Here is a 14,955-nt window from a genome sequence, read left to right on the forward strand (position 1 = left end):
AGAAGTCTTAAGAAGTCCCTGTGGTTACTGCTGGCCCACAACAAAGTTAAAGTAGCCAACTAACTTTAAATCCAATTTGCCATTCATAAGTGGGGTGTTCAGGGGCAGGACAAAGACTATTTGCAAAAAAAACTACAAGATTTGTGACCAAGAGGAAAGGCTTTTATATACTATGGGACACAGGAAAAGCAATATAAAAATAAAAATGGTATGATGATGACAACATCTAAAATTAAACAGTCAATTTTTGAACGTGAGTTTAAGAGTAAATATAGTTTATTTATTCTAGGCTAATCATCATTAGATGCATCACCAATACTGAGGGGCAAGGACAGAGTGAATCTGAAAACACACATGCGCAACCCCATGGCCCTAAATGCGCACTCATTTAAGTTGGAAGGAAGAAGGACAAATATTCACACTGGCCATGTAGGGTAACTTCCTTTCCCCCCACCTAATAGGCCAACAAGTCTGCTATAAACCTACTTGCATCCTTTGAGATTTAACCCTTTCCCCCCATGCTAAATCAATTAAAGCAAAACTTCATGTTTTCGCCCTACACTAAACAGATACCATCTCCCCTTGTCCCTCATTTTATAAAGATGGTGTAAGACCTATCACAATATTATTTCAGCAAAAAAAAATATTTTTAAAATCACCCTAGAATCTATAGTATATGTATGTGCACGGTAACAGGCTTTCCATATTAAGACTTTTAAAAAACTTTGTTAGAAAATCATTTTTAATGCTGCCGAATTCTAGCCCCAGCTGCAATTTGCTCCAAAAGGTTCCTGTAACTGCCAACAACTATGTCCTTGATGGTCTTCTCTCCCAGCATATTAAAAGTTAAGCAAAAGAAACACCCAAATCAAGTTGAAACACAAGAACACAAACCATCCTTCACAGTATGATATAGAACCTTTCAAATCCATGTGTTTTAAAGACTCTATTGTAAAGGATTCCCACCCCACCCCACCCACCTCTTTATTAACACAATGTGATATGCCAACTCGCATTATTAAAAATAGTGCAATGGGGGGGGAGAGACATCAATAGTAGTAAATCAAGTAGGTTGTGTTAAGTAGGTCATGTTACCTCTCTTTTATTTCTCCTGGCAACCTTCAGGAATTCCATCAAAATCTGTAGCTGGGCAGCATGGGATTCCTGTAACAGAGGGTTTAGACATAAAAACATGACTATGTGCCAAATAAAATAAATTTCTAAGATACATGCAAATATTTTCTCTCTCTAAAAATATGCATATACAAGATGCTAATGTGATACATGACTACAAATGGAAATACGTACAAAAACCTGTACAATAGGAAAGCTAGCATGTACATTTTGTACATTACATGGCAATGTACAAAACTGCATGGGTGGCACCTTGATAATTATGGAATGCCCTGACCTTTCAGATTTCACTGATGCTGACTCTGGTGGATTTACAGCACTAGTTAAAAACCCATTTATTCACCCAGACCTTTTTGTACATTTGTTTACTGGCAGAAATGGGAACACCTGTCATTACACATCCATGTGATATTCAGCTTTCAAACATTATTGGTTTTATAGGTAAAAGGTAAAGGACCCCTGGATGGCTAAGTCCAGTCAGACTTGATTATGGGGTATGACGCTCATCTCGCTTCAGGCCAAGGGAGCCAGCATTTGTTTGCAGACAGCTTTCCAGGTCATGTATTATAGAACCAGCTTTGGGAATGCAAATACAGGCCGTTTTCACTTCACTCACAATCTGAAACCCACTCCAAATTAGATTTTCAGATCCTGCAATAAGGAAAATCTTGGTTGGAGACAATTTGCTCCACAAAGTAGATCAGTTTTGGCTTCGGGTCTTATATTCCTAAAACTGGTTCTTTACCCAGTACAGGTATTTTATCTGCACCAGCCCAATATCCTTTATTATCAATGCTATCCTCCCCTTCTAAAAATTATATTCATGCTGCTAAAAGACAATGATACAATTACCACAAAAGTTTCTGGAAAATAAGCAGAGTAAACTGTTAGTGGAGGCTATATACATACTGTATATATACCAGAATAATTTCTCTGAGGAACTGAGAGTCTAAATGTAGGCATACAGATATTTGTTCCACTTTATTGTGTTTTTGTTTGAAGACTAAGTTAAGGGAAAAGGTTGTGCAGCTGAAAAATACCACATCAGACTTCCCCAACCCAATTAATTAGATCTCCATTCACTATTGGTTAGGCAAATATTAACCGAGCCTACATATCCCTCTAAAAGTACTGCCCTTTTCAGTGGCCACTCAAATTTGACAAAAATGTTTCGTAAGCAATCTCCAATATTGTTAGTTCATACATTTATGCATATCTGCGCTACAGGCCATAGTTACAGTTAGAAGGCACATCATGTAGCAACCAGTGCTGAATATAAGCAGCTTTGAGTTTGCTAAATGCATGGATAGGAGACATCCTGGTAACTCTCCTGAAGGTGGAATATAAGTGTAATAAATACAATAAATCTGTGCAAAAGAGGCCTTAAAAATATCTAAAGCCATATAAACATACAAAAAAGCCTTTAAAAAGTTCAATAGCTTTTAAAGCCAAGAATTTATGCACACCAAGGTCATTAAATCAGTTAAGGTGCATATGTACCCACTCCACACAGCAGTGGAGCAGGAGGAGCGGGGAGCGCAAGTAGTGTCCTTTCAAAAAAGAAAAAAATGATTTTAATGTTAGTTGTTGGCATCCATCTGTCTTGAGCAGGCATAGGCAAACTCGGCTCTCCAGATGTTTTGGGACTACAACTCCCATCATCCCTGACCACTGGTCCTGTTAGCTAGGGATGATGGGAGTTGTAGTCCCAAAACATCTGGAGGGCCGAGTTCGCCTATGCCTGGTCTTGAGAGACAATGGAGTGCACCTCCAGGGGTGAAGTCAAATAGCTGCATTAAAAGCACCAAAAAGACCTCCCTGGGGGGCAGGCCAGGGCAGTGTGTATGGAGGCCTTATGCTGCCCAAACGACAAGACCCCCCCCCATCCTGGTTGATGTGGTCCAAAGGAAAGCAGAGCAATACACTTGGCAGCAGCTTGGCTGCAGAAGTTGCAGGAAGGAGGCCTACAACGTGCCATCCAACTGTCTTAGGGACTGGTGTTAATGTAGTAGAAGATAAAAGTGCAAATGGCTGTGAAAAGGTGAAAAAAGCAAGAATAAAGGCTTTGTTGACCTTTTTTTCCAGACTTTGCAACAGTAGTTTTTGCAGCAAAACCCAATCACATTCATTTAATCCAGTACTAAACCCAGAAATCTGAATGTAGCCCAGCAGTTTTGCACCCTGCTCCACCAGATATTAACAATCCCAAGCAAACAACAGGTTTACCATATTTCTTGTAGCTGACCAATGGCTCTCTTGAAGGCACTGCTTTACATGGTGGGTTACAAGAAGTGCAAGCTTGATTTGTTACACCATGTTGGGCTGGGCAGTATCTGCTTTTCGACATTGTGATACGCCACCAACTAAACGTCGCAATATGGTGAGGCATCACAATGTCGGAAAGAAGGCGAGGAGAAAGACGGCAGTTGCCGGCCATGGAAACAATTAGCATCACTGTGTGCGGCTTCCGCCTCTTCCCAAGCCGCTGCTGCCTCCAATGCCCATCCGCAGTCTGCTCACCCCATGCCCGCGTCAAAGGGGGGCTTGTTCAGCTGAGAAGCGGGGAGTTAAGTAAGTCCGCTTCTCAGCTGATCAAGCCCACGGCATCCAGCTCACGCAAGCTGGAGTAGGAACTTTGTTAAACTGCTTGCTGTGGTGCAGGCAGCCACAGGCCCTCAGCGAAGCAGTTTAAAGAAGCCGCCTGCACAGTCCCTCTGCGGTATGAGGGCCAGAGTGCGTTGGTAGCTTCACCCGGCTCTTATTGCAGGTGAAGCAGCCTCACTCCGGAGTCCCTCTGTCACATCGAGAAGAACTTTCTGTTGTTAAGGGCTGTTCCACAGTGGAATGGACTCCCTAAGGTGAAGGACTCCCCTTCCTTGGAGGTTTTTAAGCAGAGGTTGGATGGCCATCTGTCATGGATGCTTTAGTTGAGATTCCTGCATTGCAGGGGATTCAACCAGATGACCCTCAGGGTACCTTCCAACTCTACAATTCTATTATAACTCACCACAAGTTACCAGGTAAGTGGCATTTACAAGCTTTTCTACTTGCATTAAAATGGCTAAGCAACAATGCTAAGCAACTGTCAGGAAGTCACCTTCGTACTGTACAGTGGATCCTTGGTTCCGTTCGACTCCCCAAACCATTTGAAAACCAAGACGCAGCTTCTGATTGGCTGCAGGAGCTTTCTGCACTCAAGTGGAAGCTGCGTCGGACATTCGGTTTCCAAAAAATTTGGAATTTTATTATTTATACCCCGCCCATCTGGCTGGGTTTCCCCAGTAAGTGTTCCCCACCCAGAACACTTACTTCCGGGTTTTCAGCATTTGGGAGCCGATTTGTTTGTCAACTAAGCTGTTCGAGAACCAAGGAATGACTGTATTAGAATTTCACCAAACAAAAAGTAATGTTTCTTAATGGATTTATTAACAGAGAGAAGGGGAAAAGCTTACGGCTTCCAGCTGTTTCTTCTTCTGGACCAGGAGTTCCAACATTAAGTTAACATTAGCCAAATCAAGGTTATCTTGATCTGTTCCCAGCAAATCTTGAAATATCTGCCACCTGTGGCCATTCTAAAAGCAAGCAAGCAAACAGACAGACCATTAAGGTATGTGTTGGTGAAAACAGGCAAATAAATGTTGCAGCAGTTTATAGATTACAGACATGCCCCACTGTATAAAGAGAATGCATTTCTCACAAGAAAGAGCTTCACCCATCTTAAGTGCAGTCCACCCCACTGTACACTATTCCACAGCTTCCATCTAACCCTCAGGAGAGATAATAGGAAAGGAGCAGAATGCCCCACTGAATGAGCAAAACACTGCCTGTAGTTATTTGGATCCAAACATTGGAGTTGTACAGTGGAAACTTAGGTACAGATTTCAGGGGAGACATTTAAGCACACTGTAGCTTTGGTCAAGTTGATGTCTTAATAATAATTCTTAAAAGAAATATAGTTCCCTATTTTCCAGGGTAAGGTTTAATTTAAAAAATTGTGAATCATTTTATTATAAGCATGAAGAATGAACTTTTTACCATTTCTACTCAAAACTGTATGGGGCGGCTGCATATTCCTTCCAACTCTATGATTAGTCCAGGATTGTATTTATATAAATTGTAGTTATATGGTACACTACATCAATTTGTTTTCTCTGAACACCTGTGACTATTTACACACATTCCTATCTCCACTCAAATCCAAGCCTCCATTTGCAACAGAAAAAAAGCTGAATATGTTGAACTGCATAACTGATTCCTAGAATATAAAAATCTATCACAAAATCTAAAATAATAATAAAATTTAATTTTAAAGAATATTTTTGTTCCATTTTTTCATCTCCACATCCATCTCTCCTACCATGATGACCTGTGGTTTTAAGCAATAAATCTGAACAAACAGTACCCATAACTAAAATTATTACCCAGAAGAAAAATGAGAGTAAGAAATTTGGACATACGGTGCTACTCACTGAATGGTCCAGTTTGAATCTCTTTTCCTCAAATCTTTGCTTTTGTTTAAGGATAAGTTCATTCACTAAACAAAAGGAAAAGAAATAAACAGTGAATTTTTACGTGTGTGTGTACTGTCTTGAAGTCTTAGTATGCAAATCAAACAAAGGAATCTTTCCAACCTCTCAGTTTTACACATTTAATGTGACTGAATTAAAATAATTTCACAACTTTTTCTACAGTTTGTCTATTTTGTTTACACAGTAACATTGCAGAACACGGTTTAAGTATGTGCAAATAAGTTGCTGATAAAGCCACACATTATGAAATAAAATATTGAACAGCTGAAAATGAAGTAATGTTGGACAGCTAGGCCATAAAGGGAATAGTTAAAGGCAACCACATAAAATCAATTTTTAAGAAACTGCACTGGATGCCAATGCATTTCCAGTCCAAATTAAAGGTATTGGTTAAGACTTACAAAGCCCTGGACAACTGGGCTGAAGTAGTGTCTCTCCCTGTATTGTGCTTGAGCATTGAGATCTTCTGAGGAGGCCCTTCTCAACTATCCCACCTTTGGGATTTACACACCCTCCTGTGGAATATCTTCCCATCTGAGATCTACCTGATGCCAACTTTGTTTGCGTTTCAGCATTGAGACCTAGTTATTTTCTCAGGCTTTGGGGAATTGTTGATCTTACAGATTAAATTATTTTCTGTTTTTATCTGCTGCTTATTTTTAATTAGAATTACTTTTAGATATATATACTCTACCCTGAGATCATCTGATGTACAGCAGGCTTTAAATGTTTAAATAAATAAGATCTGAATAATTAAAACAAACACTTTAACCTATGTTCTCTCCAGAATTTCATTCCACGTGTAGTTTGTTTACATATGCAAAGTAATAAGAATCACAAACACCACTTAATTTTTTCATAGCAAAGGACCTTCCTGTTGAGCACAAAAAATGTTCTGCAGTAAATGAGTCTTCCCTACAGCATAGGGTCAAGAACATTCACATTTAGATATTCCCAGCTGGTTACCACACTTTCTCAAACAGGAAAGTACCTTAGATTTCCTAGAGCAAAATATCTAGAAATGTAGTAAGAGAAAAACACACTAATCCAGACCTCTTGGGAGGATATATATTTTTGTCTAAAACAGAATGAGCAAAGTAGAAGAACACATTATTTAAGTACCAAGCATTTGACAAGTGGGGGGGGGGAGGAAAGCACATTTAATACACTGGAGTACAGGCACCCCCCTACTTATGTGCAGAAGTCAAAATGCATAAAGTGGTGAGCACTCCATTTAAATAGGGAGTGGGGGAGAGACAGAGAGAGACTTACCCTGGAAATCACTTCGGGCTACTACCTAGCTGGTCCTGAGCCTACCTGTCTGTGAGGAACCAGTGTGTGGCCACGGGGGGGGGGGGGGGTGAGAACCAAGAAGGACGCCAGCAGAACTGCTGCCAGGATGGGAGCCTCCTGCCCAGTGCTGGCTGATCAAAGGCCACCTCCCCTAGCTCAGGAAGCAACCCAAAGCAAGGGAAAGCCTATCTATTTTTAATGAGATCATGCGCGAGTGGGATGTGCGTAAGTGGGGGGGGGTATGCCTATAATCAAATGTAGGCATTTCACTGCACACTTACATAAGGCTAATTCTCTCACTGATCTAGACATAATACAATGGGGTATAAAGTGCACTGTTACATTTCCAGGGGAATACATCTTGGGTCAAAGAAGTGGGGAGGAGTGTTAGAATCATCTTCAAGGATACCCCCAACCCCCTATCTTTTTCCATGCCAGTTCACTGCCAAAGCACCATTTGTTTCCAATTAACCCCTTAGTAGTAGTGATATTTTCACATAACAATTTAGATCATTTGACATTACTGATACTGGAGAAAAGGTTACCTACATGAAACCTAAAGTGGCACCTGAGCACTATCTAGTGGGGACATTAAAGTACTGGAGCTCACACTTGAGCATCGCTGTCAGGTACTTGGCAGCAGAGCTGTCAATGTGTGTTAACCTGGCAACTAATGACACATTTTGGGGTGGTGGAAAGTCAGTAAAACAGGCAGGCATATTTTCCTGGAGGAGACAGTGCTTGTGCAAGCCACCTACATCCTTGATTCTGCTTGGCGCTAGCTTGTGTGTTATGCTATCTTGGCACAGCAAATATGCATCCAAGGTTCATACTCCACTACAAGGGATCTTGTATTAAATTATTGTAAAGTATCCCTGCACAGAATGCTCTTACTCTGTATTAGATTAACAAGACAGGAGTGCATGGTAAGGACAGTTTGATAAATGTGGCACACACAAGGGCTCAGGGGCAGAACAAGTTACAATAGCCTAGTAAAAAAGTGATCTAAAGAAGGAACACGGCAGGTTGATAGAAGGACAATAAGATATTCCATCATGACAGACGGTGTCGTGGAAGTAAGAAGCAGAACAGAAGAAATAACAGCAGTGGAGCAGTTCTGAAAGATCTTAAAATGCTTTCCAGTTTGCATCTCTAACTCACACAAACATAACCCAACCAGAGATCTAAAGTCTGTTGCCCCTCAGTAGCAAAAATTAGGCATACTTGCTATATTCCAAATGTTTTCCTCATCTATGGCAAAATCCAGTATAAAACCTAGCTTACTAAGCAAACCTGGCTAGATGATACCTAGGGAGGGTTACAACAACTTAAAATTCAATGTCAACAACATTTTTTTAAAAACATACTTTCCAAATATTCCATCCTTGACACAATGGTAATTTATCTATTTTGAACAACGCTATATCCAGGTTCTTTATTACAGCAACATTCCATTCTCTATACATCATGCCCATAAGAATTAAGCCAAATCCAGTAAACAAAGTGTGCTCTAAGCACTTTGTCAGTATGTCAGACAACATGCTGCTTGACTAGAAAATGTATTAAAGTACAACCTGCTTACAGACTGCATTCTATGAAACATTGGGTGGTATCAACTAAATTTAACTCAGAGACCCAACTGAAATTAATGGATCTAACTTATTCACGTCCATTAATTTCAGTGAGTCTACTCTTGAGTAAAATCTGGCTGAATGCCACCAAAATTGAAAAGTTAGCAAAATGATGTTTAGGGTGATAAAAGGCGATAAAAGATCTGCTCATTAAAATCCAAGCTGAAATATAATTTATTCAATGCTGCAACACCAACAAATCCTAAAACTTACCTAAAAAGTTGGGGTAAAGATGGTCAATGTTATCTACAACATAATTACATTTGGGACATCTGTTGTTGTCTTCCAGGCTTTGATGAATACATTTATAGCTGTTGAAGGGAATACAAACCAGAACCATGAGAAAGAAAATACAGCAAGCAAGAGCATGTGTACAACTTGGTATGTTGTACCACATTCTTTTTTATCCCTTGCTTTCTACTTTCATATCGTAGTATACCAGAGACCTAGCAGAAGTAGGCCTATGGCCTAGGTGGCTTCAGGTAAAAGACCAATCAAGATCTTCAAGTAGATAAAACATTTTGGATAGTACTAAAAGCCACCAAGAGATCAAGGAGAATCAATACCTTCCTTCACAAAATAGGTCATTACAGGGTAACCAAAACCCTGATTAAAATGGATCTAGAATATCAGTTTTACCCAAGAGAGCCTGGAGTAGGTAAGCGACTACCCATTCAAGATGCATCACCTGCAACTGGCCTATACTTGTTAAATCTCCTAGTCCAAGATGGAGCAGAATATTCTTAATGATTCATCTCTCAGAAGGCCTAGGACCACTCTCACTCTCAGAAAGGCATTTAATTACCACCTTGGCCCAGGCAGCAGTTACGGTTACCACCGAAAGCCTGGGGCATGTAAAAATCGCATCTGAGAACACCTCAGATCAGGCAGGAAGTCAGCAAGGCAAGTGGTACCTCGACACTATCCATAATCTGCCCCATTCATCCAACAGCAACCATGTGCAAGTATTTTGATCAAGCGCTCAGGGATTACAAAAGGAAGATGAGTAAAAGTAGTTTAAAAACATTCTTGCAAGCCTATATTGGGATGACAGGTATAATTAATGCAATCTCTTTAACCAGATTTTTAGAAGAATTTTGTTATTTTATAATGTAATCCTAATATATCTAATTTGCTTCAATCCCCAATTTGTTTATTGATTCAAAGGGTTAATATCTCACCAGAATAAGAAGGTCCATAAACATTTAGGAACTACCAAGTGATACTCACTTCTGTGAGTTTCACCATTTTCCCCTGCATTATGCAACATCCCAACTGACTTATGCTTTAAAATGTCCTATGCAGAGAAGATTATACATGCAAGCCCTTCGTTTCAGGCTAATATTAAGAGCAGCTGAAGTCTCTCCCCATCATGGTTATGTGGACTGGGAAGCTGCTACACAGATCAGTGTTCTTACGGTAAAAAACACCACTTCAGATATTATACAACAGATGACATTCCCCAATGCAGATTGACAAGTTTTGTGTTAAGAAATTAACTAGGAAAATCCTCTAAAAGCAGGTTCTAGTACAGTCTTCAGGATTTATCTCTAGGAAGTATCCATGAAAATGTTCATTCAGACCATGTCATCCTGTGCCACTTGCTCAGAAGCTACCCCAGCCACAGGGTGCACCCAATAATCCAACCCCAGCCCACAACACTTAATTTTATAAATAAATAAATTTATCATGCTATGCAGTTTGGTCAACAAATCTTACCAAAAGCTGTGCCCACATTTTGTCATGTAAGCTTCTTCAATCATATCAAAGCAGATGGGGCTGGAACAAAGAGGGGAAAGGAATGTAAGTAATGCATCACATAAGTCAAACAGGCAACCTTTCCATTTACTAGAGAGGGGGAAGAGAAGAGGGAGAGAATGAACAGCACCTAAGGAACATTAAACAAATACCAACAGACACTGGTCTGGTTGAGAATGGTTAACGATGTTTTAATGGGAACAAGCAGCACACTAGTGCACACAGGTGAAATCGCAGAGACTTTGTTGTTCCTACCTAGCTCCTGCCACATAAAGGAGGAAACTAGTCAAAGTCTGGCTTTCTGTTGCATCAGAATCTGGGTTCGTGGTTTGTTTCTCAGTATGGCTTGCTTCCTTCCAGACACATAAGCAGCAGCAGGGGAGGATTAAAGCGCCACAATTTATTTTAAACTATGGTTTAATGTGGTGTGCAAACCAGCCCATTGTTAAAGCCTATATTAATTTATTTGGAAACCATTGAACTGTGCTGAAACCAACCAGCTGATTCAAATAATCTCATGTGCAACAACTTTAAAAACCTTCCCCCCAAAAATGGCATAAAAGCAGTAAATGCAATAGTTCCACCTAAAGTATTCTGCTTAAATATGTTGAGATGTAAGATATATCTGGAATAATATATTTGGAATGATATTTGAAATTACATAAATCAAAAGGCACCTTTCATTGGGAATTGAACTTCAAAAAGATTAAGTGGTGGAGTTAGCAAAACATCTTCACTACTTCCTAGGCATTTTCTTCTCAAATTCACTTTGCCTCCACAACAATCTTTTCATCCTCCAAAGTGGCACTCTAGAACTGGAATATGACTGCCACTCTTTCTGTGACGGCTCCAGTAAGTCATATCACAGCTTTACCATCTTTGGCTGCCTTCTAGTAGTCTGCAAAAGGAGCCAGCTGCTCCAATACCAGAATCTCTTCCACTGTTGCCACCTGCCAACAGGCCAAAGTTGGCTTAGCAACTTTCATTGAGGGATTTTGTCAAAAGCTGTATGAAATCCCAAGTATAAAATGTTTATCAAATTGCCTTATCTACATACATAAGTGTGATCCTCCTAGAATAATCCACGTCTTCTTTAACAGTGTTGAGAAGGAGAGCTCACAATTAAGTCTCAAGCCTCACAAGTTAGGAAAGGTCAAAAAGGGTGCATCAATCTCTTTTAGTGTATCAATCCTCAAAGTAGAAACATAATGTTCACAGTATTTGTCATAATAACTCTAGAATGAAACTCAAGACTCCAGATCACTTTTGGTTAAAAGCCAGATTCAACAACAACAAACAAACAAAAAATAGTATTTGAACTAAAACTGCATAGACTATTTTCCTCTAGAAAAGGAACAGCAAAAAACTGCCCACCCCCAAGATAGGCAAGTATTTCTAAAACAAAGGTAGCAGTCACTTCAGTTTTCATGCTGTTTTAAGAGAAAGTAAGCATGGTGATCTAATATTTTGCTTCACCCTGCTCTGTATCCTTAAAAAGCTTACTGAATTCCACACTGCATCTTCTGCCAGGACAGATAGAAGTCACCTACTGCCCTAGGCTACAGTCCTGCCAGTGCCATATAAAATATAACCTTACAGTCAACATTACCTAGGTCTATTTCACTGTCTACACAATGTTTTCTGAACATATTAATAAGGCTTCAGTTTTAGTTAAGTAAATTTTTAGCTAAAGAGATTCTGAGAGATCATCTCTTACTGGTTTTATCCTTACAGGTAGGTAGCCGTGTTGGTCTGCCATAGTCAAAACAAAATAAAAAATTTAAAAAAATCCTTCCAGTAGCACCTTAGAGACCAACTAAGTTTGTTCTTGGTATGAACTTTCATGTGCATGCACACTTCTTTAGATACCTGAAGTATCAGTATCAGAAGGATTATTTTTATTTTTATTTTTATTTTTATCCTTATGCATGATAATGGAAGCCAATGATCTACTTCTCCAAGAGCTGGGTGGATAGATAATAGAAGCTGGCAGGATTGTAACTGGTATTTATTTTTTATAAATATTTTTATTCAAAGATTTACAAAATAGTGTTTGTTACTAAGGAATTTATCTGTCTAACAAGAAATAGAGTCACCATAAACTGTTGTACATCCTAAAGTCTTTCCAAACAGTCTTTCAAAATCACCATGGTTCAAGGGAGGAATTGTAGTGTGGCTCGATTTATTCACATAAGAAATAAAAGAAGAATATATTGTCAAATCCATCTTTTTTTACCGTTCAAAGCCTTCTATCTACCTGTTAATTCCTCAGATAGGGAAATTTGCCAAAAAAATACCACCTGTACCATCTGAAATTAGTTAACCCTAAGACATTTTTGAGTGTTTAGCGATCAGTTGGTGAGCCACCACACACTTGAAAACCTTGTGAGGTAAATCTGCACTTTAATTATCAAACAGACGTAGCAACCGAAGCTGAAGAGAACAAATTTTTGATTAAAATCTTGCCAGTTTTCTCAAATCCTTTTTGCCAAAATTAGCTATAGAGGTACTTGTGCATTACAGTCTTTCCAACTTTCCAATAGCAGACCTGTCTTTTTCAAATCTGGGACATGCCTCAGTCATCTACATAGGAGAGATGAGTTCAAAGGTGCTGAACTTTCCCCTTACCTATGGTTTAGCACCCTACATACTTACTCCTAATGTCAGTTTTTCCTCAGCTAGGCTCCAAGTGAAATGAGCCAAACTGAGGGAGAACTACCTAACACATTTGTAGCAGAAACCTTTCTTCTATGTGTTATTTTTCCTCTTTAAGTCATGGGCCCACGTTATATATATGCTTGAAACAGAAGCACATCTGGGGTGAAGCTGAAAATGAGTATTTAGCCAACATGAAGCCATGATCAGTATTTAAGTTTCAGGGAGGTCTAGTTTCAAAGAGTCAGCTTTTTTTAAAAGGACCAGCTCTCTTAGAAAAGGCCGGGAGAGGTACCGGTAACTGGAGTTCGCTCCCTTGTTTGTTAAATTCTGCTCCATAGGTTTTTACTTTGCTTAAGTTCTGTGAAACATTCCAGCTAATTATAAACACATAGCTGCATCATTTAAAAATAACAGCATTTTAAGATACAGTAAATGCTTATTGATTGAAAGATTAATACACAACTCACATAAGTACTATGAGAGTGGCTAATAAAGAATGAAAGCAATACACAAAACAATAAACAGATCAAATTTAAAAGCAGACAGCAGATAATTGTCGTTCTCATTTAAAGTAGCCTGAGATCATAAAAAAGTCCTCACCTCACTCTAAGAAGACATAAAGGAGTGAGCATCAGACAAACCTCCCTGGGGAGAAGATTCCATAAATGGGGCACCTTAACTGAAAAGGGCCTTCCAACTCTACAATTCCATGATTTTATGCTCTACATCAGTGTGCACGTGTGCAGCCTGCCACCACTGTTGTTGTTGTTGTTGTTGTTGTTGTTGCTAGCATCCGAATCAAGTCATTTTATTACGGTCAATGGCCAGTACCAAAACAAAACACCAATTGGAAACTTTGAAAGCTCAGTACAAAAACAGAATAATATAAAGACACCTCGACATGAAAGAGCCGTTCTGGGTGGGCATTTACCTGTCAGAAAGGAAACCCTTCTGGCCCAGGAGTGTCACCGCTAACAGGGATTTCCCCGCCATCACCGTCGCGGCTTCTCGCCCTCCCTCCCTCCCCGCCAAACTCACCACACGAAGTCGTTGCTCTTGTCCTCGTAGGAGTTCAGGAGGCCGTTGCAGAGCGGGGTGAGCAGCGGCCTCTTCCTGCTGCCACTCGCGCCGCCCGCCGCCGCCGCCGCCGCGCCGCTCCCAGAGGCCCCGGCCCGGGCCGCCCCGGCCAACCGCGAAAGCCCCCCGCCGGAGGAGCCGGAGACCACGGCGGCCACCAGCACAGGCCGCGCGGGGGCCCCCAGCCCCGCCGGGGCGCAGGGGGAGGTGGAGGAGCCCGGCGCCGCCGAGGAGGCCGCGGAGGCCGAGGTGGTGACGGAGGAGGCTGCGGATGAAGAGGAAGGTCCCGGGGGGGCCGCCGCGGCGCCAGGCCCCGGCGCGGGAGTCGAGTGCTGCTGCTGGGGCGGCGGCGGCGGAGGCGGAGGCTGCCGGCTCCCTGACATCCCGAGGCCTGTTGGGCTCGATAGCTCGGGCTCGACGGGCCGCCCGCCCGGTTCAGTCAGCGCATCATTTCCCCTCAGCACGGGCGACTGTCTACGGGGAAGGAGGGGACAATAAAGTTTCAACAACGAAAATAAAAACTCTCGCTCGTCGTCGACGCCGCCGACGCCTTCCCTCCGCCCCTTCCACGCCGTGCGCGGAAACCTGATTGGTTCCCACGGGCCGCCTCCCCTTCCAACCCAGAGATGGAGGGGGGGAGAGGGACGCGGGAGAGAAATCTGATTGGTTCCTGGACACCTCCCCTCCCCTCCCGGGGAAAAAAGGAGGCGGGGAAGAGGGAAGGGAAACCACCTCATTGTTGAAACTTTATTAACAAGCGCCCGCCGGTTGACAAAAAGAATACTACCAACGAGATGAACGTCGCCAGTCGGCTTGCGTTCTGTTTTCCCCCCTTCCTGGCAGAAAGCGCAAGGCAACGCGCCTGCGCACAAGGA

The 14,955-nt window shown here is 41.4% G+C and overlaps 1 protein-coding gene across 3 annotated transcripts in view; it reads right to left on the reverse strand.

Annotated features, from left to right (window-relative positions):
* COP1 (COP1 E3 ubiquitin ligase) overlaps positions 1-14,642 on the reverse strand; it is a 101,745-nt gene extending 87,103 nt beyond the window's left edge. For 2 of the 3 annotated variants that reach the window (XM_033151262.1, XM_033151263.1), the window contains exons 1-6: positions 14,042-14,160; positions 10,307-10,366; positions 8,801-8,898; positions 5,592-5,668; positions 4,587-4,706; positions 1,096-1,164 (exon numbers count right to left, since the gene is read on the reverse strand). In XM_033151262.1, coding sequence (XP_033007153.1) covers positions 1,096-1,164; positions 4,587-4,706; positions 5,592-5,668; positions 8,801-8,898; positions 10,307-10,350 — 408 coding nt within the window. In that variant the 5' untranslated portion in view covers positions 10,351-10,366; positions 14,042-14,160. Of the gene's footprint in view, positions 1-1,095; positions 1,165-4,586; positions 4,707-5,591; positions 5,669-8,800; positions 8,899-10,306; positions 10,367-14,041 lie in introns of all 3 variants that reach the window. The other variant, XM_033151260.1, reaches the window with a different exon arrangement.
* Positions 14,643-14,955: the final 313 nt, after the last annotated feature.

This window comes from Lacerta agilis, chromosome 6, assembly GCF_009819535.1.
Source record: "Lacerta agilis isolate rLacAgi1 chromosome 6, rLacAgi1.pri, whole genome shotgun sequence".
In the NCBI taxonomy this organism is placed as follows: Eukaryota; Metazoa; Chordata; class Lepidosauria; order Squamata; family Lacertidae; genus Lacerta; species Lacerta agilis.